Source organism: Macaca nemestrina, chromosome 17 (assembly GCF_043159975.1).
Source record: "Macaca nemestrina isolate mMacNem1 chromosome 17, mMacNem.hap1, whole genome shotgun sequence".
NCBI lineage: Eukaryota > Metazoa > Chordata > Mammalia > Primates > Cercopithecidae > Macaca > Macaca nemestrina.
The window spans coordinates 89169415-89194074 of record NC_092141.1 but is presented as its reverse complement, the minus strand read 5'-3'; the positions used below and the strand labels follow the sequence as shown (position 1 = coordinate 89194074).

Genomic DNA, 24660 nt, shown 5'->3' with positions numbered 1-24660 from the left:
CCCAGGAAGGGGCACGGTACATCATCGGGGGTTCTGCTCCGTCCACACCACCTTCTTCTGCTCGTCGGCAATGGCCTGGCGGACACAGCTGACTAGGCCGTCCAGGTCGCTCCAGCCGTCAGGAGCCAGGCTGCTGTATAGACAGGGTGCCTGGTCCAGGTGTCCCTCCTCCTGCCGGGCGGCCTCCAGGAGCTGCTCCTCTGAGGTGCCCAACCGCTGTAGGCCCTTCCTGCACAGGCCAGAGATGGGATGGGGCGGGCTCAGGGGAGAGCAAGGCGCCCAGGAGCCCCGGCTAGAGTAGTGATGACATGCACCCAAACACCCCTGAACACAGATAGCCTCGCTTTGAGGGGACCTTGTAAAGAAAACAGGCCCCAGGCCCCAGTGGTGGGAGGCAGGATGTCTAGAACACAGCCTTGGTTCCTGGAGTAGAAAGGGCACAGTGGCAGGACATCTCGGTCTGTGCCCAGGAAACCAGTCATTTTTTTACTTTTTTTTTTTTCCGTCCTTAGCCAACAAGGATTAGATTGTGCTAGCCGAGCCCCAGTAAGTGCGGAGGCACCTGCCATGGGCTTCAGGGGAGCCCAGGAGCCACTTCAAAGCCCCTGCCCAACCCCCAGCGTGTACCTACTTGAGCTTCTTTGCCATCTTCTCGTTGACAGAGACGTGGATGACAATGGGGAAGATGTCCATCCTGTGCAGGGCGCAGACACTGTCCAGCCGGACGTCCAGGAGGGCGTGGGTGTTCTTTGTGGGAGGGAGAGGGAGAAGGGAGTCAAGATCACGGGCCTCTGAGGAAGCAAAGGGAGCCCACGCCCAGGTCTGAAGGGCCCTCCAGACAGGCTGAGGGCAGGGCAGGAGCTGGGGAGAGCTGAATTTTGTAGAGAAGATGGGGAAAGAGAGCTTGTCATTTTCTTTTCTCTTTTTTTTTTTTTCTGGAGACGGAGTCTCGCTCTGTCGCCCAGGCTGGAGTGCAGTGGCGCGATCTCAGCTCACTGCAAGCTCCACCTCCCAGGTTCACGCCATTCTCCTGCCTCAGCCTCCCGAGTAGCTGGGACTACAGGCACCTGCCACCACGCCCGGCTAATTTTTTGTATTTTTAGTAGAGACAGGGTTTCACAGTGTTAGCCAGGATGGTCTCGATCTTGATCTCATGAGGTGATCCGCCCGCCTCAGCCTCCCAAAGTGCTGGGATTACAGGTGTGAGCCACTACGCCCGGCCCACTTTTAATTTTTTTAGGTTTTAAATTTTTTGTAGAGACGGGTGTCTCACTGTGTTGCTCAGGCTGGTCTCAAACTCCTGGGCTCAAGCAATCTTCCCGCCTAGGCCTCCCAAAGTGCGGGGATTACAGGCATGAGCCACTGTGCCCAGCCACTTTCTTCTCTTTATTTTTTAATTTTTTTTAGAGACAGGGGTCTCACTGTGTTGCTCAGGCTGGTCTTGAACTCCTGGGCTCAAGCAATCCTCTCACCTCGGCTTCCCAAAGTGCTGGGATGACAGGTCCCAGGCCCAGCTGAGTTTGCCACTTTCTAAATGAGGCTGCTTGCTGTGCAGTCTTAAGAGTTTCCATCCCTTTGATTTTTCACTGCGAAAATCTAGAAATTGTGAGCTCTGGGGACAGAGGCGAACTTGGCATGGAGCTCCGCCAACCCCTACAGGAGGCACCCTGATGCCAGACTCTGCTTCCCAGGCCCGTGCAGACACAAAGCTATGGTTCACGGGGAGCTGCTTTTCATGTGTGTGCATCTTCAAACATGGAGAGTGTCGTTATCTGAGATGTATTCATTCTCGAACAAATATCTATTAAACATCCCCCAAGCTGAGAAAACATCCCCCAAGCTCAAGGAGCTGGGAGACCTCACCCATGGTCCCGTGGATCCTAACTGGCTGAGACGAGGTTTGGGCTCCTGCTGGGGTGTCGGGGCCCAGAGGTCAGCGACAAGGTCACCCAGGTCCAGGTCGGTCCCTGCACCTTTATCTCATCCCACTCCTCTGCATTCCCGAAACCCTTCCCAGGACAGCCCCCCGCCCACCCCGCCGCTGCCCTCACCTTTTCCATGTGGGACTCCACAGCATGGCGGGTCACCCAGCAGCAGCCCCCAGATGCCTCTCCCTCCTGGACGATGTCCCCTCTCTGGCTCCAGGCCTCATACTCCTCCTGGCTCAAGTACTCTACAGGTGACATTGGACAGGGCCGTCATGCACCAGCTGCGTGGGGGTCCAGGGGAGCCCCATGGTAAACACCCTTGTCCCCGTGGACCCCGCCAGCCCTGGGAGAAGCTCTTTTTAGTGCATCCACTCGACAAACCTGACCCTGCACGCCCCGCCCTGTGCCCTGCATGCCCCCCTCTGTGCCCTGCACGCCCCGCCCGGTGCCCTGCACGCCCCCCTGTGCCCTGCACGCCCCCCTGTGCCCTGCACGCCCCCCTGTGCCCTGCACATCCTGCCCTGTGCCCTGCACGCCCCCCTCTGTGCCCTGTACGCCCCGCCCTGTGCCCTGCACGCCCCGCCCTGTGCCCTGCACATCCCGCCCTGTGCCCTGCACGCCCCCCCGTGCCCTGCACATCCCGCCCTGTGCCCTGCACGCCCCCCTGTGCCCTGCATGCCCCCCTCTGTGCCCTGCACATCCCACCCTGTGCCCTGCACGCCCCGCCCTGTGCCCTGCACGCCCTGCTCTGTGCCCTGCACGCCCCGCCCTGTGCCCTGCACACCCCGCTCTGTGCCCTGCACCTCCATCCTGAACTATCTGGACACAGCAGGTGAGTGTGGGAATGCACGTAGTGGGGGAGGGAAGGAGAGAGGGAAGGAGGAGAAAGAAAGGGGAGAAGGAAGGGAGGGGTGGAGGGAGGGGTAGAGGGATTCCCAGGCAACAGCATACCTGCCAGGCACTTCTTAAACCCTTGGAGGAGGCACAGCTTCTCGCTCAGGATCTTCCCAACCACCCTGGGCACGAAGAGCACAGGCCGGGGCCGGGCGGGTCGATGGGGCCGCACCAGGGTGTAGGGCACCAGGGTGAAGCAGCTCTCGGCCCAGAAGCACGCGCTGGAGCCTGTGGAGGAGAAGATCCTGAGGGTGGGTGAGGCTGCGGCAGCCCCCGGCCAGCCCACCCTGCCCTGGGAGGGACTGGGTCTGCTTTGCTCACTGCAGCAGCCCCAGCACCTAGAATTCCAGGCACACAGGCTCAGCGGACACAGGACTCGCTCCAAGTTCCACAGCCCCTGGCTGAGCAGCTCCTTTGCACGTGGGTTACACAGCTTTGTGGCTCTCCAGGCACTGCTTTGCAGCCTGCAACTTAATCCTGTTTTCCTCTAGGCCCAAGGGAGGATGGCGGAAGCCAGGATTTTCTTTCTTCCATAGGATCTGGGAGAGCGGCACCCTTCTCCTCACCCATCCTCCCAGGGCGCAGTGTCCCAGCCCTCCCTCTGTCCTGGGCCCCTGTACTCCTCTCCTGAACTTTTTTTTTTTTTCCTGAGACGGAATTTTGCTCTTATCGCCCAGGCTGGAGTGCAGTGGCGCTATCTCGGCTCACTGCCACCTCTGCCTCCCGGGTTCAAGCGATTCTCCTGCCTCAGCCTCCCGAGTAGCTGGGACTACAGGTGTGAGCCACCACGCCCAGCCCCATGATTCTTGAAGAGCAGATCCTGGCCTAAATGAGTGGCATCCCCCGGCCCCAGCTGACCAACTAGCAGCAGCTCCGAAAGCCCCTCACCCGCTCGGAGCCAGCGGCCCCTGTGCCAGCTCACCAGGCCTCACCCTCCATCCTGCTGGGGTCCAGCTGGCCCCTGTCAAAGGACGAACACAGAGGGCTGGCCTTGGCTTTGTCCATACTGACGATGCGGACCAGCTTCTGTGGTCCCCCAGAAGACAGCTGAAGGAGGGATGGAGAAGGGATGAGGAGAAGCTGTTGAAGCCATCAACACGGGCCCAACACCCCCCTGTCTTCACACCCAACCCCATCAGCAAATCCAGTGTGGTCTCTGCACTATGAGACTGTGCCCACTGAACAGCCAGGATGTCCAGGGCCCGTGCCAGGGGGTGGGAGGGGGTTCTCAGGTCAACAGCCACAAAGCAGGGCCCTACAGTGAGGGGCAGGCTGCAAAGGCAGGAGGAAGGGCAGAGGTCTCCCCAGTGCCCAGCCCTGCATCATCGGCTGGGACTGGCTGAGCACTGTCCCGTGGTTCTTAGCAACCGCACGGACAGGCAGGTGCTTAGCAACCTGCCAAGTGTCCCATGTCTGGAGAGCACAAAGGTGTCTGATGCAGAGGAATGGGAATTCAGGGAGATGATTGGCACTGGGGTGACCTGGGAGTGATGCAGAGACTCAGATACTCTGAGAGCAGCATGAGGTGTGTCTACACTGTGCAAGAGCCTGTAGGCTGGGTGGGGGCTGCAGACCCTGCCCTGATTTGAAGGGGCCCAGAGGAGAGACAGGTGGGGTCACTCTCCTCCAATCAGCAGCCCACACTCTCCACACGGTGCCCCCTGCCTCCCTGCCAGCACCGAGCCCCTCTTCCAGCCCACCCCAGTGGGGGCCAGGCCCCTCCTGGAGCCTCACCTTGCGGGTGACGGCGCATTGCTGAGTCATGTCCTGGATGAGGGCTATGAGCTGCTGCTGAGCCCTGTGGAGAACAGGAGAGGCCCTGACCCAGCTGCCTCCTGCCAGGAGAGCGGGGCAGGGGAGAGCCAAGCAGGGGAGAGTGGGGGAGATGGCTGAGTGGGAGAGGAGGCCCTCTACCTAGAGGTCCACACACCCCTTTGCTGCAGGCCAGAGCGCTCCACCCTGGCGGCCATCCCAGTCTCCCAAGCTTTCAAAAGACTCCAGGGCCGGCCGGGCACGGTGGCTCAAGCCTGTAATCCCAGCACTTTGGGAGGCCGAGACGGGCGGATCACGAGGTCAGGAGATCGAGACCATCCTGGCTAACACAGTGAAACCCCGTCTCTACTAAAAAATACAAAAAACTGGCCGGGCGAGGTGGCGGGCGCCTGTAGTCCCAGCTACTCCGGAGGCTGAGGCAGGAGAATGGCGGGAACCCGGGAGGCGGAGCTTGCAGTGAGCCGAGATCTGGCCACTGCACTCCAGCCTGGGTGACAGAGCGAGACTCCGCCTCAAAAAAAAAAAAAAAAAAGACTCCAGGACCTCAGCCCACTTCTGGAGATGCTGATTGACTTGTCCTGGGGCGGGACCCAGGGGGTGCTGTTGAGCAGCCAGTGTACAGGGCCCCTCTCCAGAACCTCAGTATTCATGGTGGGTCTGTGACCTGCAGCCTGGAGTCACCGAGAGAGCTGTTAGAAATGCAGAGTGCCAGGCCTCTCCCCAGACCTGCTGGCTCCGATCCCCAGAGTGCTGAGCTCAACACCTGTGCTTTCTAGCACTGTGCGTTCCGTGCACTTGAACCTTGGAGCCTCCCATAGGCTGATCTAGAGCAATGGTTTTCAACAGAGCAAGGCAGGGGGCAGTGTCACTCCTCAGGGAGGGTGACCAGCTGTCCCAGCTTGCCCAGGACCGAGGGGCTTCCCTGCAAGTGGGGCTTTCAGTGCTAAGACCAAGACTGTCCTAGAAGAACCAGGGGACTCTTGGCAACATATGGAGACATTTCTGGTTGTCACAACTGGGGCATGGGAGTGCTCCTGGCATCCTGGGTAGGGAGGCCACGGATGCTACTCAACATCCTGCAGTGCCCAGGACGACCCCACCACAAACAGAGATCCAGCCCCAAACGTCCATGGTGCTAGAGCTGAGAAACCCAGATCTAGAATGTTCTAGAATGAACATTTCATTTGCAAGATATAAATCATCCATCACAAAGAAACAACATCTTCAGCAGTGATCTTGGCAGGCTTCCCTCCTTAGAGGGTCTCACCACGCCCACCCTCTATTGCTGGGCAGGAGGAGGAAGCCGAGGCAGGCTGGGTGCCGTTTCCCCGTGGGCCTCTCTGGGGATGCACGGAGCTTGCCGCAGCTGCTCACCCGGAGTAGTTGGGGATGGTGCCGTGCGCAGCAGCATCCTTCATGGTGTAAGGGTTCACGCGGTGGGCGTGCCAGCAGCCGCAGCCCTGGAACATGGTGTCGGTGACGTGGAGGACCTCGTTGCAATGCACTTGAAGCTCCCCCTTGGCCCTCCCTTCCATGGCCAGGTTGACCCGGATGTAGAATGAGTCCCCCGAGGTCGCCACTTTGGCCTCCAGGTCCTGGAGTAGCCTCTTATAACCTGATAAAAGGGGACATGAGCCACAGATGAGCTGCGATTACAAGCCCGCACGAGGAAGGTTGCAGAAAATTAAAGTAGGAGAGAAGGAAGGACCCTCCGCAGTCTCAGAAGCTGGTCTGGCACTGGAGTCAGCAGGTGGGAGGTTTCCAGCTGGCTTGGGGGCCTCCCGGGGACCTGGGGCTCAGCCTGGCTGATCCTCTCCTGGCTCTGGGGGGACCCTGGCTGCTGGGCATGTAGAGCCACCCGGGACCTAAGGGTCCCAGAGACCGGCCAGGCAGCTGTGCACGCGAGAGGAGTGGTGTGCGTACCGTCCATGTTGACCTTCACAGACAGGCAGCAGAAGCCGTTCACCCTCCTGAGAAGCCCCACGGCCTGTTCCAGGGTTGTATCCTCCAGGACTGCCTTGAACAAGGGCTCTGAGCCTTCGTAATCAACCTGAGGGCAAGTCGAGAAGGTCAGTCTCTTTCCCTGGGACGCTGAATCCAGCCAGGATGCGGAGGGCGCTGCGGGCACTGAGGCAAGGCGCGGGCCAGCCCTGGAGTAGGACCACTGCCTGCCCGCCTTGGCCAAAACAAAGCTGCACCACCAGAGCCTCTGTGGGGCCTTAAGACCTCTAGTGATGCATGCTACACATGGTCCTGGCCAGAGGGTCAACTGCCAACCCTTCCCCAACCTGTCCACTGTCGGGGTTGCGGGTTCTTTGTGATAAGTACTTTCCTCTCTTGAAAAAAAGAAAAAAGAAAAAAAAGAAAGGACTTTGGTTCTAGAACACTCAAGAGCATTCTAGATAGGTAGATAGGGGTTTCTTTCTTTTTTTTTTGAGACGGAGTCTCGCTCTCTCGCCCAGGCTGGAGTGCAGTGGCGCCATCTCCACTCACTGCAAGCTCCGCCTCCCGGGTTCACGCCATTCTCCTGCCTCAGCCTCCCAAGTAGCTGGGACTACAGGCGCCCACCACCTTGCCCGGCTAATTTTTGTATTTTTAGTAGAGACGGGGTTTCACCGTGTTAGCCAGGATGGTCTCGATCTCCTGACCTCGTGATCTGCCCATCTTGGCCTCCCAGAGTGCTGGGATTACAGGCATGAGCCACTGCGCCTGGCCAATAGGGGTTTCTTAGCTTTGGGATCATTCTGTACTGCTGTGGGCTGTCCCGGGCCCTATAGGATGCAGAGTGGCATCCCCGGCCTTCACCCACCCGCTGCCCTGGCTCTCCACCCACAGCCTTCCCCACTGTGAAGGCCCACCCCGCAGGGCTTCCACCAACCACTTCATCTCTTCTCGATATTGTTCTAAGCTTAGGAGAGTAGATATTTTTACGATACAAAATTAAGATGTGTTTTAACACCATTAGAATTGAATTGGCCCCCTTAGGATATCGGGACTGTCTCCCTGAACACCGTCAAGGGGCTCTGTTGCTTGAACTGCCTCAGAGCTGATCACTGGGAACCTTAAGAGCAGGGTTACCCAGCCCCTGGGCCACAGACTGGTCCTGGTCCATGGTCTGTTAGGACCCGGGCCACATAGCAGGAGGGGCGTGGTGGGCGAGTGAGCATTACGGCCTCAGCTCCGCCTCCCGTCAGCTCAGCGCAGGAGGGGCGTGGTGGGCGAGTGAGCATTACGGCCTCAGCTCCGCCTCCTGTCAGCTCAGCACAGCAGTAGATTCTCACAGGAGCGTGAGCCCTGCTGTGAACTGCACGTGCGCGGGATCTGGGTTTCATGCTCTTTATGAGAATCTAATGCCTGATGATCCGTCACTGTCTCCCATCACCCCCAAATGGGACCGTCTTGTTGCAGGAAAACAAGCTCAGGGCTCCCACTGATTCTGAATTATGGTTCAGGGTATAATTCTTTCATTACATGTTACAGTGTAACAAGAATAGAAAAGTGTACAATCAATGTAACGTGCTTGAATCATCCCAAAACCATCCCCCGCAACCTGGTCTGTGGAAAAGTTGTCTTCCATGAAGCCAGTCCCTGGGGCCAAAAAGTTTGGAGACTGCTGCTTAAGAGGACAATTAGAAATGTAAAGAAGGGCTGGGCATGGTGGCTGATGCCTATAATCCCAGCACTTTGGGAGGCCGAGGTGGGTGGATCACTCGAGGCCAGGAGTTCGAGATCAGCCTGGCCAACATGGTGAAACCCTGTCTCTACTAAAAATATAAAAATTAGCTGGGCATGGTGGTGCACGCCTGTAATCTCAGCTACTTGGGAGGCTGAGGCAAGAGAATCGCTTGAACCAAGGAGGTGGAGGCTGCAGTGAGCCAAGATCACACCACTGCACTCCAGCCTGGGTGACAGAGCAAGACTCTGTCTCAAAAAAAAAAAAAAAAAAAAAAAGAAAGAAATGTAAAAAAGAGTTTCTGGGTCATGTGGAGGACATGAAGGAAGCTTGGATTAGGAGCTCCACGTGCTATCATTCGAGCCCTGGGGAAGCTCAGCATTCAGACAGCCTGTTCCAAGGGGGCAGTGAGGGGTGCGTGGAACACTCCTGTTCAAGGGGTTCAGCCACATCCTCTCCCCTCCTCTGTGCTCACCTTCCCGCCCCAGAGCCCCCATCCCCAGTCCCCTCCTGGGGGGCGCAGGGTGAGCCTGTGGGATGAGGTGAAGCCCATCTTGCACATTTCTTGGTTTAAAAAGTTTTTCATATTAAGAAAGCACTGTGCTTTCCTTTTTCTTTTTTTCTTCTTCTTTTTTTTTTTTTTTGAGACCAAGTCTCACTCTGTCACCCAGGCTGGAGTGCAGTGGCACGATCTCAGCTCACTGCAACCTCCACCTCCCGGGTTCAAGTGATTCTCCTGCCTCAGCCTCCTGAGTAGCTGGGATTATAGATATCAGCCACCGTGCCCGGCTTTTTTTTTTTTTTTTTTTTTTTTTTTTTTTTTTTTTTTTTTTGAGACAAGGTCTTGCTCTGTCACCCAGGCTCGAGTACAGTGGTGCAATCATAGCTCACTGCAGCCTCAATCTCCTGGGCTCAGGCATCTGAGTAGCCAGGACTATGGGCATGCACCACTGTGCCCAGAAGTATTTCTTTTCCTAAAGTTTAATAATTCTGCTTCTGCTTTTAGGCCACATCAAAGTCACCCTCTGCCCATGTATTCACTTAATAATAATTAGTTAGATTGTACTTTTTTTTGAAACAGAGTCTGACTCTGTCACCCAGACTGGAGTGCAGTGGTGCGATCTCAGCATACTGCAACCTCTGCTTCCCGTGCTCAAGCGATTCTCCTGCCTCAGCCTCCCAAGTAGCTGGGACTACTTGGCGCCCACCACCACGCCTGGCTAATTTTTGTGTTTTTAGTAGAGATGGAGTTTTGCCATGTTGGCCAGGCTGGTCTCGAACTCCTGACCTCAAGTGATCTGCCTGCCTCAGCCTCCTGCTGGGATTACAGGCGTGAGCCACTGCGCCCAGCCAGGTTGTACATTTGTGTCCATTTATCTTCTCAGCAGTTTTGTGCATTTTATAACAACAAAAAAAAAGTTTTAGAAAATGTCCCCAAATTAGCTGGGCATGGTAGCACATGCTTGTGGTCTGGTCTCAGCTACTTAAGAGGCTGAGGTAGGAGGATCAATTGAGCCTGGGGAGGTCGAGCTGTGATTGCACCACTGCACTCTAGCCTGGGTGACAGAGTGAGACCCTGTTTCAAAAGAACAAAAAAAAGAAAAGAAAAGAAAAGATCGATGACTCACACCTGTAATCCCAGCACTTTGGGAGGCCGAGGCGGGTGGATCACAAGATCAGGAGATCGAGATCATTCTAGCTAACACGGTGAAACCCTGTCTCTACTAAAAACACACACACGCACAAATTAGCCGGGTGCGGTGGCGGGCGCCTATAGTCCCAGCTACTCAGGAGGCTTAGGCAGGATAATGGCGTGAACCCCAGAGGCGGAGCTTGCAGTGAGCGGAGATTGTGCCATTGCACTCCAGGCTGGGCAACAGAGCAAGACTCCCATCTCAAAAAAAAAAAAAAAAAAAAAGAAAGAAAAGAAAAGAAATGCCCCAGTGGTTAAAATAGTGAATTATATGTCATGTGTATTTGAAATGCCCCAGTGGTTAAAATAGTGAATTATATGTCACGTGTATTTTACTGCACACACCCAAGTGACCACCACCAGCCCTGTCAAAGGGCCTCATGCAAAGACCCCTGGTCAGAAGTGCCACATAGCAGCAGCCACCGCGGGTGGTGTGCTGGGTTCCCCACGGCATGACTCTCATTTATAAATGAGCGGAACGCTTTACATCAGCCCAGGAAAGTGCAGGGGCCTAGCCCAGAGTGGATCTGCATGGTCTGGAGGATCTGAAGTCTGTCTGGGTCACTCCACCCACTGCCGCTGCCCCCATGAAGAGCCCGGGGGACAGGAGGGGCCTCGCGCGACTCACCATCACGATCTGGGTGCCCGGGCGCAAGGCCATATGATCCGCCGCCGAGCCCGGGGTGACCCGGTGGATGAAGATGCCCGTGAGGTTCCCGCCGATGATGCCGATCTGCTCCAGCAACGCATCCCCCTGGAACGCCAGCACCGTGACCTGGCTCAGGATCCTGCGGGCTGGCCTCCGCCGCATGAGGACGCCGCTGCAGGCCGGGAGACGACCGGCTTGTGCACTGCCCAGAGTAGGAGAGCCGGCAAGGCCACCTCCCCATTGCTTCCCTCTGGCCCCAGTGTTCTGGAATTCTCCTCCCCCTCCATGGCCCCATGTGCTTCACCTCCCAGTGGTGATAGGACACTCACCCTCTGCTCTGCCACCCCCGGCCCTGGTTCCCCAGCCAGCCTCGGAGGGTCCCCCCTGCTGCTCACCTCTCCAAGACATCAAGGCTTCCAGGTGAGAATGGCTGCAGGCTGCTTTCCAGCTGGGGAAGGTCTGGGAGGAAGCCAAGAGCTCACAGATCTTGGTCACCCCATTGCTGATGGGGCTTCCTGTAACCTCAGCCCCTTCTCCCTCAGCCTCAGGCACCCCCTGCCGGTTCCATCCTCTGTGCTGAGGCTGAACTTTCTCTTCCTCCACCCCTTCCTCAATGCCTGGACGCTGATTTCCTCTTTCCTAAAATCACTGTAACTAGTGAGGAGCTGCAACTGGGAAGGTCTGAGCACCACATGCTATTTTGTGATATTTGAATGAGTTGCCAACATTTGAAAGACAGGAAGATTTCACCTAAAATCTGGATTTCTGGCTTCACTTGAAAAAATACCTGCTGCATTTCTGCACTGACCTGTATTTCTGCATGGACCTGCATTTCAGGACTGGCCTGCATTACAGCACTGACCTCCATGTCTGCATGGGCCTGCACTGGCCTGCCTTTCTTTCTTTTTTTTTTTTTTGAGACAGAGTCTCGCTCTGTCCCCCAGGCTGGAGAACAGCGGCGTGATCTTGGCTCACTGCAACCTCCACCTCCCGGGTTCAAGCAATTCTTCTGCCTCAGCCTCCTGAGTAGCTGGGACTACAGGCATGCACCACCACACCTGAATAATTTTCGTATTTTTAGTAGAGACAGGATTTCACCATGTTGACCAGGCTGGTCTTGAACTCCTGACCTCGTGATCCATCTGCTTTGGCCTCCCAAAGTGCTGGGATTACAGGTGGGAGCCACTGCGCCCAGCCCTGGCCTGCCTTTCTACATGGATCTGCATTTCTTTTGTTATTGTTAGTGTTGTTGAGACGGAGTCTCGCTCTGTTGCCAGGCTGGAGTGCAGTGGCGCGATCTTGGCTCACTGCAACCTCCACCTCCCAGGTTCGAGTGATTCTCCTGCCTTGGCCTCCCGAGTAGCTGGAACTATGGGTGTGCACCACCACTCCCAGGTAACTTTTGTATTTTTAGTAGAGATGAGGTTTCACCATGTTGGCCAGGATGGTCTCGATCTCTTGACCTCGTGATCCACCCACCTCGGCCTCCCAAACATGGACCTGCATTTCTACGCAGACCTGCACTACTGTACTTCCCCGCATTTCCACGCTGGCCTGCATTTCCACACTGGCCTGCATTTCTGTGGGACAGCAATCACTGGCACTGGCCAGCGGCTGCCTGCTCCTTACCCCAGACCCCTCTGCTTCCCAGCTGGTCGTGGCAGGTCTCTGAGTTGTCAATCCTAGGACTAGAGGCTCCCCAGGGTCTCCCAAGCTCTAGCATTTTCCTGTACAGCCTGTGAGCACCCGAGCCAGGGAGCAGCCTGCCAGGATCCACGGCTGCAAGTCTCACTCTGTGAACCACACAGGAGAACCAGGGCCAGCACAGACCTAAGAGTTCCCTAGGCCTGGCTCACAGGCAAAAACCCACTGGGATCACATTCAAAGCCAATGAAATGAGGTGTGTACTCTGGATGTATTTGAGGTCAATTCCACTAAAAGTATATGCAACCAGGGCATTACGCAGAATCCTCACGGAGGAAAAATACAGACGAATAAGCTCTCCCTTCTCATCTCACATCTAATTTAGATATGCCTTGGGTGGACTCTGTCAGTTTATCGCTGTTATACATAAAAACCTATATGAGTCCCCAGAGATGACGGTTTCTGGTCGTGCGACCCACAGGAGGCACCTGGGCAGCGCGGGGCACTTGCGCCCCCTGGTGGCCATGAGGTGAATTCCAGATGGGGAGCAAAGCACCTACTGTGTGCAAGGCCAAAGGCTGGGAGCCAGTTGCGCTGAGGTGGAAAGGCGAAGGCACCCACCTGTGATGGGCCCATGGACTTTGGAAGGAGAGAGGGCTGGTCCAATCACAAACAGAAATGAGCCACAAGAGAAGCACGAGGCCTTAGGGCCAACACCTGAGAGGAGAGATGCTCCCTTCAGGTAGATGTCACGCTGTGCCTGGCCTCAGCCTGGCACCACTAAGCGACCCTGCCTGCTGCCGTCTGAAACCACTGGGAAGCCCAAACGTTGCAGATCAGAGCAGGGGGCTGGGTGCTGAGCGGGGCGTGGATCAAACACAACTTCCCTGGCTCTAGGGGAAAACACAAGGACGCCAGCAAACAGAGCGCAGCTGGCCTATGGCTTATGCTGGCTGGCAGGCAGGACTTTCCCAAAGTGCAAGGTTGAGGCCAAGGTCAAGGCCCAGGGCAGAAGCTGAGCTGTGTTTCTATCTGCTCTTTCCCTGGAGAGAGGCCCCAGCCTTCTCATCCGCTCCCTGCTCTGCCCAGGGGAGGCGGGCTGCTGTGAAGGTTAAGGGTTGGGCACGCTCACCTGCCCTGTCTAGGAGCTCATCATCCAGGTGTGGGTCGCCCACCTTAGCTCCCGGCGGGGCTCCTGGGTCTCCCTCCAGGATTTCCAGGCAGCTGCTGCAAAGCACAAGCAGCAGCAGGCTCAAACTACATCACCTGCTCCCTCTGAGTCCCCACGCCCCAAGCACTGGCCCCCAGCACCTGCCAGCTCTGCTTTGAGGGCAGGAGCTGCTGCCTGCAACACCCAGATGCCCTGAGGTCTAGGTTGGTGTCTCTGGTGAGTTGCCAGGAAGGACCCCAGTGCCACACGTGCTCTACCTGAATGACCAGGGTTCTTCCCCGAAGTCCTCGGCCACCCGCTTGTACAGGGACTGCTGGCTGGGGGGCGCGGGGCTGCTGGAGCGGAAGCTGTCCGCCAGCTCGCGGCTGGATGTGTTGCTCAGGTCCGACCAGAGCTGAGACTGGAGGAGGGAGAGCAGAGGTCAGTGGGGCACGCACGAGAGCACCCCGAGACTCCTCCCTTGCTCCCCCACGGTGTAGAGAGAGTGAGCCACAGTGAGAACTGAGTGGAGATGAGGCAGCAGGAGGGGAAGGAAATGTGACCCCGTGTGACATGGGGTCACATGCACTGAGCGCCTGCTGTATGCCAGACACTGGGGTCACGTGCACTGAGCGCCTGCTGTATGCCAGACACTGGGGTCACATGCAGTGAGCGCCTGCTGTATGTCAGACACTGGGGTCACATGCAGTGAGCGCCTGCGGTATGTCCGGCACTCTATTAGCTGCTTGGCTTAGTTCTCAGGATAAATCTGTAAGGTGGTGCTGCTGTCCCATTTGACATGTAAAGTGATGTAGTTTGGCCATGTGTTCCCACCCAGATCTCAGCTTGAATTGTAATAATTCCCTCATGTCAAGGGTGGGACCAGGTGGAGATAACTGAATCATGGGGTCCGGTTCTCCCATGTCGTTCTCGTGATAGTGAGTGAGTTCTCACAAGATCTGATGGTTTTATAAAGGGCTTCCCCCTTTGCTGAGCACTCATTCTCTCTCCTGCCGCTCTGCGAAGAGGTGCCTTCTGCCGTGACTGTAAGTTTCCTGAGGCCTCTCCGGTCATGCTGAACTGTGAGTCAATTAAACTTCTTTCTTTATACATTACCCAGTCTCGGGTATGTCTTTACTATCAGCATGAGAACAAACTAATGCACAAAGCAACTGAGGCCCAGAGAGGTTGAGTTAGCGGCTAGGGAGGGCAGGCTGCATTCAGAATGCACACTGACGAATGTGACATGCGAGGCACTGAGGCCACCAAGTGTGTGGGGTAGGTCTGAATCCAGCCCCTTCTTTCACTAATAAGTATTCCTGGAGCAGCTACTATGTGCCAGGTCCTTTGATGGTGTCAGATGTACAACTGAGGACAGGCACCATCCTTGGTGTGGGGGAACCAATGGGCACCCATGGACCAGTGAGGTGGAGTGAGGCATTCCAGGGCTGTGGGCAACATGGGCAGGGCAGGGAGGCCAGGGCGGACTCTTTGGAGAAAGTGGCACAGAGGAGTGAGGTGGAGTGTGTGTGTTGGGGGCACATTCCAGACAGAGAGAGCAACAGAGCAGTGGCACACAGAGAGCCCAGGCTGTAGGAGGCAGTCCCCCTAGAGCGGCCAGATTAGAAAGCCGGGGCAGGAGCAGCGTGGCTGGAGGGGAGCTGATTGGTCAGTCGCCCACGAGGTCGGTGAATGAGGACGGTGTGTCCTGGTGAGCAGAGCTGCTGGGAGCCAGTTCTGAGCACCTGAGGTCCCTTCCCTTCCCTCCCCGACCCGACCCACCCCCAGGGAAGGGAAACATGGCTAGACTCTGTCCTGTGGGGAATGGGGGGCACAGGGGGGCATTAAGGCAGATGCAAGAGTCGATTCAGTTGAGGGTTTGGACTGCCCTGGCCCAGGGAGTCCCAGCACTGACAGTGACATCTTCCCCTTGTGTGCACTCAGTGTTCTGGGGAAGATCCTGGCCTCCCCCGACTCTTTGAGTGGCCAGCGGGGCAAGTGAGCCTGGGCCTGATGCTCTTGGGGTGCTGCTGGGATGGTCCAGGAGGGAAACACCAGGTCCACCCCAAGGCATGGCAAAGGGATGTCAGGCTCATCTGCTTCTCACCCTCCCTCCCTCCCGGCTCCCGGCATCCTGCGGCACTGGGGCTTTGACCCCAGCATCCTCATGCCACATGCCCACTGTGGTGGGACCACCTCTTTACTTTGCCAAAGGGTGAGGGCAGATGCCAGGGACCTGAGGCTCCAGAAACCACAGTGAGACTGGCATCCCGGGAACTGTCTGTACCAGGTTGAATCGGGTCCCCTGGAAACTCATGTCCAGGGACCATCTGTGCCAGGTTGAATTGGGTCCCTTGGAAACTCATGTCTGGGGACCGTGTTTACCAGGTTGAATCGGGTCCCCTGGAAATTCATGTCTGGGGACTGTCTGTACCAGGTTGAATCGGGTTCCCTGGAAACTCATGTCCACCCTGCAAATTGTGAATGTGACCTTCTTTGGGAACAGGATTTTCAGACGGGTACCCTGTCAGCACTTTGACTTTGGACTTCTGGCCTCCAGGACTGTGACAGAATCAACCTCTGATGTTTAAAAGTCTCGCAATAGGGCCAGGTGCAGTGGCTCATGCCTGTAATCTCAGCATTTTGGGAGGCTGAGGCTGGCAGATCATTTAAGGTCAGGAGTTCAAGACCAGCCTGGCCAATATGTTGAAACCCCATCTCTACTAAAAATACAAAAATTAGCTGGACATGGTGGTGGGTGTCTGTAATCCCAGCTACTTGGGTGGCTGAGGCAAGAGAATCGCTTGAACCTGGGAGGTGGAGGTTGCAGTGAGCCGAAATCACATCACTGCACTCCAGCCTGGGTGACAGAGCAGACTCTGTCTCAAAAAATGAAATAAACTCTCACAATTGCACCAACCTCTTCCCTGTGGGGACAGGGTGGAAGGAGGCCCACTTTTGTCCTGACAGAGGAGCCCCTGGCTGGCCCAGAGGGTCAAAGCAGTGAGGGAGGTGGGAGGAGCGGCCATACCTCCGTGGAGCTGACGAGGCTGCCGTCGCTGTCGCCTCTGGGGCAGATGGCGTGCATCCGCACCAGCCGCTGCTTCTCCCGTGGACAGGGCTCCCTGGTCCTGGCTTCCTGCTTGAGCTGCCAAAGACAGGCCAAACAGGCTGGTTAATTCAGGAAAGGCTCCTGTTCGAGGCCCGGGGGGGGTTTCTACCAGGTCAGCACCACCCGTTCCACCCTCCCCAGCAGTTTCCTCTCATCAGCTTCCAGAGAAAACAATCATGTCCCTGTCCTCTGAGCCTGGGACCCCAGCGTCACAGGATCACAGGCGCTGCCAATCAACGAGACTGAAAGAAACCAGCTGGACACACAGCATTTCATTTCTTTTAGAATATGGGTGATTTACCAGTTCTACGAATAATATATAATACACACACACACACACACACACACACAGAGAGAGAGAGAGAGAGAGAGAGAGAAAATTGGAGGTAGGGAAGCAGAACCAGTTAGAGAAGAAAATAAAATCCACCCGTCATCTCACGCTCAGAATGAGCACAGCCTGCACGCTGGCGCCTGCCTCAGGGTTTTTCTCTGCGTGCACACGTGTGTTTTCACCATCGATGTGGGACGCTGGCCGTGTAGGGGTGAGGCAGGTGGATTCTGCATGCAGAGGGAGGAGCTCCTGTGCCTCCCTGGGGGCTGGAGCTGGAGCTGCCTGCCAGCCCAGAGCGGAGGCTTTCTAAGAATCCCGGCTGTCTGGGAACATGCTCCCTCTGTTACATGCAGGTCTGTCTTTCCGCTCTCAGACGCTAGGCTTTTAAGCATTTCAGGAACACAGCATCTACACTGCAAATGGCTGCCTGTGGACAGCTTCCAACGCCGCCTGCCACATCCATCACCACACTCGACAGGTTCCAGAACCTTCCGCTAAGCTCCCTGTTCTATGATACGGAAGCAGACTCTACTTGTCTACCGGGCACCTTCAAGGTCGCACGGCACCATTCACGCGTGGGAGCCGGTGTGTCGGTCAACACAGTGACACTGGGCCATCTCGCGTGGGAGCCGGTGTGTCGGTCAACACAGTGACACTGGGCCGTCTCTGCAGGTGCAGCGTGTGGCCCAGCCTGGGACCCTGCCTGTCCTCCTGGTGCCTCCCTGGGTCACCCTGGGGCCCAGCTCTGTCCCGCTGTCCCCGCAGCCCCTGCCTGGCCTCCAGCTCGGGTCAGCCGGGAGCACTCACCACGCCCGGAGGCTCTGCCTGCAGCTGGCGGAGCTGTGTGCGCAGCTCACAGACCTGGTCCGTCAGCTCGAACACCTGCCTGCGGAGGGAGTCCTTCTCCACCAGGCTCTGCGAAATCTCTCTCTGAGCACTGTCCCTTGCGGAGTATGCCTGTGGGCCAAGACGGGAGGAAGGAGGCCAAGCCATCACCACGGGGGAGCCTCAGCTAGAGAAGGAGAGCCCTGTTTCTAGCCCGTGCTCATCTGAATCCACTAAATGGCCCACGCTGAGTTGTGCAAACTTAGGATTCATTTCAATTCATATTCATGTGTGCAGTTTCAACAAAACCCAATATTTGGGGTGCACTTTCTCAGGGTCATGTGCCAAGAATAAAAGCAAGAAGGACAATAGAGACAGCGTATGGACAATAGGCATGGGGGAGTGAGGAAACGTCATGTGGATCAAGGAAAGAGACCCTGTAATCTGGGACCAGCTGCCATCGAGGACAGGGAGCTATGAGACTGTCCCCAGAACCAGCCCTCCCCTGGGGAAGCAAGCACTGGGTGGCGGGGTGGGCCTGGCCTCTTAGGTACCTGGTCTCGCTCCTTCTGCAGCTCGCACACCTGGGCCTGCAGCGCGTTCACCTTCTCCCTGTAGAGCTGGCAGGCCATCTTACTCTTCTGGAACTGCAGCAGGGTCTGTTCCTTCTCTTCCCAGTACTGGACAGAGTGGGACACATGGCCTGTGGAGCTCAGCAGCTCTGAGGGTCTGGGCTGAGGAGGGGGTCGGGGAGCCCAGGGGTGGAGGGAGGGAGGTAGTTCTAGGGATGAAATAAGGTCAATTCTCACTCGTCTCTCTTTTTTTTTTTTTTTGAGACGGAGACTTGCTGCAATGCCAAGGCTAGAGTGCAGCAGCACGATCTCAGCTCACTGCAACCTCTGCTTCCACGGTTCAAGCGATTCTCGTACCTCTGCCTCCCTAGCAGCTGGGATTACAGGCACACACCACCAGGCCCTCTACTAAAAAAAATACAGCTAATTTTTTATTTTTAGTAGAGACAGGGTCTCACTATATTGGCCAGGCTGGTCTCGAACCCCTGGCCTCAAGTAATCTGCCTGCCTCGGCCTCCCAAAGTGCTGATTATACGTGTGGGCCACCGTGCCTGGCCTCACTCGTCTCTTAAGTGCTAGATTTCGAGGCACATCAAGACAGTTGCTTAGGCTGTTTATATCTGAATTAAAACAATGAGTGGATGTTACATGCATAGTTGTGTTTTGCTTTTTTAATGTCCCAAAAAAAAATTCCCCCTCCCTGTCCTCTTCTCTTCCACCGTCTCCTTTCCTCCCCGTTCCCTCCTCACCTAAGTCCCTGGCTCTCCCTGGGGCCCCGGGCCCTGAAATCCCCTGCGTTTGAATCACGCATCTGCCTGATCATGGTCTTAGCTGTGGGGTGTGAGTCGGAGCTCAGGGTGGCGCTGACAAAGCAGGCCGACCGTTTCGTTCAGCAAAATTATGTGAACTCGGTGTGGATGAAGGAATCTGGCTTCCCCACGGACCTGTCCGTGCCCCCGGGACCAGCCCCAGGAGGGTCACAGGAGAGGAAGGGGTCACACGGCACCTGCTCTCGCTGCCTCTCAGCAGCCACGGCCCGCTCCCGCAGTGAGTGGATGCGCTCCACCAGCTCCTGTCGGCTCCCCCGCGCCTCATCCAGGCTCTGCTCCAGAATGTCCTTCTCCGCCTGGGGCAGAGAGAGGTCATTTTGGGGTGCTGGCTTCCCCAGAGGCCTGCCCTAGGCAAGCAGAATCCCAAGGAGACGGCGGCAACTTCACGGTCAGGTGTGTGGACGGACGCAGTCTTACTGCTGCACACTGGGCGGGGAGAAGCCACGGAAGAGCCACCCACCACACCTGGAAAACGTGCACATTCACGTCCAAGGAGAAAGGAACGCAGGAAGCTGGCGACCTCTCAGGACACCGATTCCTCCCTTTACCAGGTCAGGCCTCTCCTCCAGCAGATCTCCCGGCAGTTCCCCGGCGAGGGGGAAACCAGCAGACGGGTTGTTCCCTCTGACACTCACTTCCCAGGAAGCAGCTAATAAACAGGGACACAATCCAGGCTGCAGGAGGGCCGGTGCCCCAGGCCCAGTGAATGCTTGTGGAAGGAATATCTCAATACTAATCTACTGAGAGGCGCGAGGAGGAGAAGCCGAGGGTCATTGCTCACTCACTGCTCTGCTTCAGAACCGCCCTCTCTCCCGTGCACATGAGGCCCAGAGGGCGGAATCTTTCCAGGCAGAAAGGTTTCTTTCCCCATCTTTAACATGAATCCCATGTTTTACAATTGGCCAAGTCCCCTCCAAAACACAGTGGCTGCAGTAAACCCACCGAGTGGGGCACCTCCAGCGGCTTTCGTTTTCATTTGTTTGAAACAGGGTGTCCCTCTGTCACTCAGGCTGGAGTGCAGTGCCGTGATCTCAGCTCCCTGCAGCCTGAAACTGTCAGGGTCAAGCGATCCTCCCATCTCAGCCTCCTGAGTAGCTGGGACCACAGGTGTGCACCACCATGCCCGGCTACTTCTTGTGTTTTTTGTAGAGATGGGGTCTCGCCACGTGGCCTAGGCTGGTCTTGAACTCCTGAGCTCAAGCTATCCGCCCATCTCGGCCTCCCAAGTGCTGGGATTACAGGAATGAGCCACTGTGCCCAGTTCCAGCTTTTAATACTGGTTCCAGCAGCTTTTAATTGTGCCAATTTTGGGGTCTGGGGAACAGCAGGAAGGAAGGAGGTAAAGAGAAAGTGGGTGAGAAGAGTCACCGAATTTCACCTCCTGTCCTTCACCTCACCTTAATTAAACCATCTGCCAGAAACCCCACAGCCTGGGGCCAAGCCCCCAAGGCAGGAGGCTGCTCTCCGCCCGGGGGACCGGAACCTACCAGGCTGAAAGTCAGCGAGCGCAGTTTCTCATTCTCCTCCTTCAGGCGGTTCAGCTCCTCGTCCCCGGACTCCTGGTCGCTGGCCGTCCTCAGGGACTGCTCTTGCAGTTCCAGCTCGCAGGAGGAAACCACGTTGACTCGCTGCAGCTCCTGCCTCAGTAGATACAGCTGTGCAGGGGGGAGGCGACAGGAAGGGCGATGGAAACGGCTTCTCCCCTGACCAGGAGCTGGGTGGATTTCTCACCCTTCCTCCTGATGATGCTTTTCACACTCAGGGGGCTTGCGGCCTTGAGACTGAAAAACCCACAAAAGGGTTCACCTAAGGAACAGTCCCAAATATTCGTCTGGGGCTGGGAGGACAGAGGCCTTTCAGCTCTGTTGTGTAGATGAGGCACCATGGTTGAACTCCATGCAGGGTTAGGGTCCCAGGAATAGACCAAGAGGCCTTGATAACCAGCTCCTGGATCTCTACAGCTGAGCAGCCGGCAGTGATGGCCAGCATGCTCCCCGGCTTCCCTGCTTGTCCATATTCTTCTAAATACATCAATAAAGGGAATTTGGCATCATGGGAATCAGTAAGAAGTGAGAGAGAGGAAAGCCAGGTCGGATGGGGTAGATGTGCCTAGGAATGTGGGACTGGGGCTATTCAGACAGCAAAGCCCTGTACTGATTTGCAATCTGTGTGCAGGGCCCTGGCCTTCCAGGACTGTCCCACCAGGTCCTGCTGGCCTCCTTCCTCTGGACAGCAGAAACTCGGAGCTTGAGCAACGGGTCCAGCCTCTTCCCATCCTGGCGTGGCAGCCCTGGGGAGGCAGGACTTCTCCCATGAGGCAAGCCCGGGAAGTCTGTATGTCAGGGTGGGTGCTGGTGTTCACCCCTGGGCTGTGGCCAAGAAGGACCTTTCCACCTAGACTTCCCCCTCCCGACACCCGCTTAGCACATTCTCAATTCGCAAATACCCAGCTCCTGCAATGGTCCAGCTGGGCTGGGCACGTCACAGTCTACAGATTCCAAAAGTAAAATCAAGTCAGAGTTGGAAGGGAACAGGAAAACATGAGACTGAAAGTGAACCAGAACAAATGAACCGAATTCTATTTCCCACAGACGCCATAACCACAATGAAGAGAGAGACAGACAGACAAGGACAGAGAGAGCAAAGCTACAGTGACTCACAAACACGGCGTTTGATTACAAACCCTCAGCCTTGAGCAAGACTGGGTGATGGGGGGAGGTGAATTACAACCAAATCCAGTGCTCATCTGAGTGGGGTTGTTAATGGCAGTGGTATGGGCAGAGTGATTCTGAAGCGATGTGAGATGTACTGCAGGACTGAGCATGGCGGAATGTGCTGGTCACGCGGGGAGCAGGGTTCCCACTGGGGAAGGAACACACACGTACGGAACGGGAGAAAGCAAGAAAAAGCCGCGGGCCATGGGTTGGAATTAGAGGTATGGGTGAGAACACAAGATTTCCGAAGTATGCATGTGAACTGTATGTATACTTCCATGCATATGAGTATGTGAGTGTACACAGACAAGTATGTATATGCGTATGTATATGTATATTTCCAAACGTGTATGTGTGTTTCCTAGCTCTGTTCCCTGAAAGGACTGAGAAGCAGACACCCCAGTAGTGATGGGCACACCTACGCCCAGATCTTGTTCTCTAAAAGGAGACAGGAGTCCAGGCGCTGTGGCTCATGCCTGTAATCCCAGCACTTTGGGAGACTGAGGCGGGCAGATTGCCTGAGGTCAGGAGTGTGAGACCAGCCTGGCCAACATGGTGAAACCCCGTCTCTACTAAAAATACAAAAAATTAGCCGGGCGTGCTGCTGCTCGCCTATAATCCCAGCTGCTCAGGAGGCTGAGGCAGGAGAATTGATTGAACCCGGGAGACGGAGGTTGCAGTGGGCTGAGATGGCGCCACTGCACTCCAGCTTGGGTGGTAGAGCGAGACTCCGTCTCAAAAAAACAAACCAAAAAATAAAAAGAAAAAAAAGGAAGTGGGGCCCTCAGAGAATGGGCTGAGCCTGGATTTGGGGTAGGCCGGGTACAAGATGATCCTGTAATATCTTGTGAGGCCAGATAAGAAGTTGGTGCTCCAAAAACAAGGGACCTGTCTCAGGACATGGAGCTGGTTGAGGGCTCCATGGGTCACATCTGGGTCCATTTGAGACCAGAATCATTAAGGACAGTGAGAGGTCAGACCCCTGCAGAGTAGGAACCCATGAACTGCGCCAAGAACAGAGTCAGCCACGGGAGAAGGGAAGGCAGAGGCCGTGGGCAGCAGCAAAGTGGGGCACTGGCATGGTCATTATTCACAACCCCCAGGGTAGAGACCAGCTCCCGCCAGAGTCCCCACAGCAACGTCCCAGGAAATGTCCCCCAGGAGCATGGCGCGTGCTGGTCTCAGCGCCTCACACCCGAGATGCTTATCAGTTGCAGGGAAGAAAAGAAAGAGCGATTCTGCAGTAGAGCAACTGGGCTGCACCTTGGCAAGTGGTGGAGGGTGACATCCCCTGTGAGGGGCAACAGGACCTCGAGAGCTCTCAGGGGATGCCCTGAGTCAGGCCAGCAGCCCCTGTGCAGGGTCCTGGCCAAAGAACATAACTTCTGTCTACACGTGGGAAACACAAGACAAACCCCCAAATGAGAGGCCATCTATCATGGAAGGGAAGGGGTGAGGGCTTTAAAGGGGGCCACCTCGTAATAGACAAAGAAAGGCTGTGGGCTGTTCCCAAACAAAGGCAAGGAGGATAAAGAGAGGAACAGCGGAATGCAGGGCCCGACCCTGGGCTGGGGGGAAGGCTGTGAATGGGTCACTGGGACAGATGATAAAACCGGAACACAGAAGGATTGGATAAAAACAGGGTGTCCATACCAAAAAGACTGAAGTTGAGAACTGCACTGTGGCTACACAGGAGCATGTGCTTATTTTCAGGAAGCAGACATTGAAGGGTTTGGTGGGGGTAAAGGGCCATGAGAGAGTAAAGATACAAATGATAAAGCAAGGGTAGGTGGGTATTCTTTGTACTGTTTTTATTTGTGTGATTTAAAAATATATATTTGAAATAATTTCTAAATGAGAAGTAACAAATTAAAAACAAACAACAAATGCCACGATTAAAGGCAAAGTGCTGGCCAGCGCAGGGACTCACGCCTGTCATCCCAGCACTTTGGGAGGCCGAGGCGGGCGGATCACGAGGTCAGGAGATCGAGACAATCCTGGCTAACACGGTGAAACCCCGTCTCTGCTAAAAATACAAAAAATTAGCCGGGCGTGGTGCGGGCACCTGCAGTCCCAGCTACTCAGGAGACTGAGGCAGGAGAATGGCGTGAACCTGGGAGGCGGAGCTTGCAGTGAGCTGAGATTGCGCCACTGCACTCCAGCCTGGGCGACAGAGCGAGACTCCGTCTCAAAAAATAATTAAATAAATAAAAATAAAAAATGTTTAAAAAGGCAAAGCGCTGGCCGGCTCAGGGGCTCACACCTGTAATCCCAGCACTTTGGGAGGCCGGGGTGGGAGGATCGCTTGAGCCCAAGAGTTGGAGACCAGCCTGGGCAACAGAGTGAGAGCCCCATCTCAAAAAAAATTTTTTTTTTTAATTAGCTGGGTGGGTGGCACAGTCTGCAGTCCCAGCTACTCAGGAGGCTGGGGACGGGATCCCTCGAGCTGCGGAGTTTGAGGCTGTAGTGAGCTGGGACTGCACCACCGTACTCTGGCCTTGGTGACAGAGTGAGACACTGTCTCTAAAAAATTAAAAATAATAGTAATAAAAATAAAGGCAAAAAGAAAATGCCAAAATGACAAGGAGTGCACATCCTCCATATTTTGAGAAGCCTTTTACCCAACAGTCAGGTCATTAGCCCCAAAGAAAAATGAGTGAAACACACTGAGTTTCAGAGGCCTGAGTTGAGAACCCTTCTGCCCTCCCCACCTGAGGCCAGGACCAGCTGAGAAGGACAAAGGAGGACGACAGAGACTGACTATCCCGTGTCACTGCTGCAGCTGGGCAGTGGGATGCAGGTGGTTCTACAAATATGGAGCCCAGAGTGTCCAGATCTGCCCAGGCGTCGGCAGGATGGGCAGTTCACAGAC

General features: G+C 55.9%; 1 protein-coding gene across 3 annotated transcripts in view; it reads right to left on the bottom strand.

Moving 5' to 3' along the window:
- Nucleotides 1-24660, bottom strand: part of LOC105469273 (caspase recruitment domain family member 14) — an 80129-nt gene that overhangs the window by 4608 nt on the left and 50861 nt on the right. Inside the window, exons 9-25 of one of the 3 annotated variants that reach the window (XM_071081781.1) lie at nt 20562-20729; nt 19251-19370; nt 18227-18352; nt 17655-17804; nt 16436-16552; nt 13683-13825; nt 13387-13481; nt 11006-11069; nt 10590-10782; nt 6519-6645; nt 5970-6210; nt 4557-4620; nt 3755-3869; nt 2880-3050; nt 2052-2173; nt 632-747; nt 52-229 (exon numbers count right to left, since the gene is read on the bottom strand). In XM_071081781.1, the coding sequence (XP_070937882.1) occupies nt 52-229; nt 632-747; nt 2052-2173; nt 2880-3050; nt 3755-3869; nt 4557-4620; nt 5970-6210; nt 6519-6645; nt 10590-10782; nt 11006-11069; nt 13387-13481; nt 13683-13825; nt 16436-16552; nt 17655-17804; nt 18227-18352; nt 19251-19370; nt 20562-20729 (2310 nt within the window). Of the gene's footprint in view, nt 1-51; nt 230-631; nt 748-2051; nt 2174-2879; nt 3051-3710; nt 3870-4556; nt 4621-5969; nt 6211-6518; nt 6646-10589; nt 10783-11005; nt 11070-13386; nt 13482-13682; nt 13826-16435; nt 16553-17654; nt 17805-18226; nt 18353-19250; nt 19371-20561; nt 20730-24660 lie in introns of those variants that run through there. The other 2 variants (XM_071081782.1, XM_071081783.1) reach the window with 2 other exon arrangements.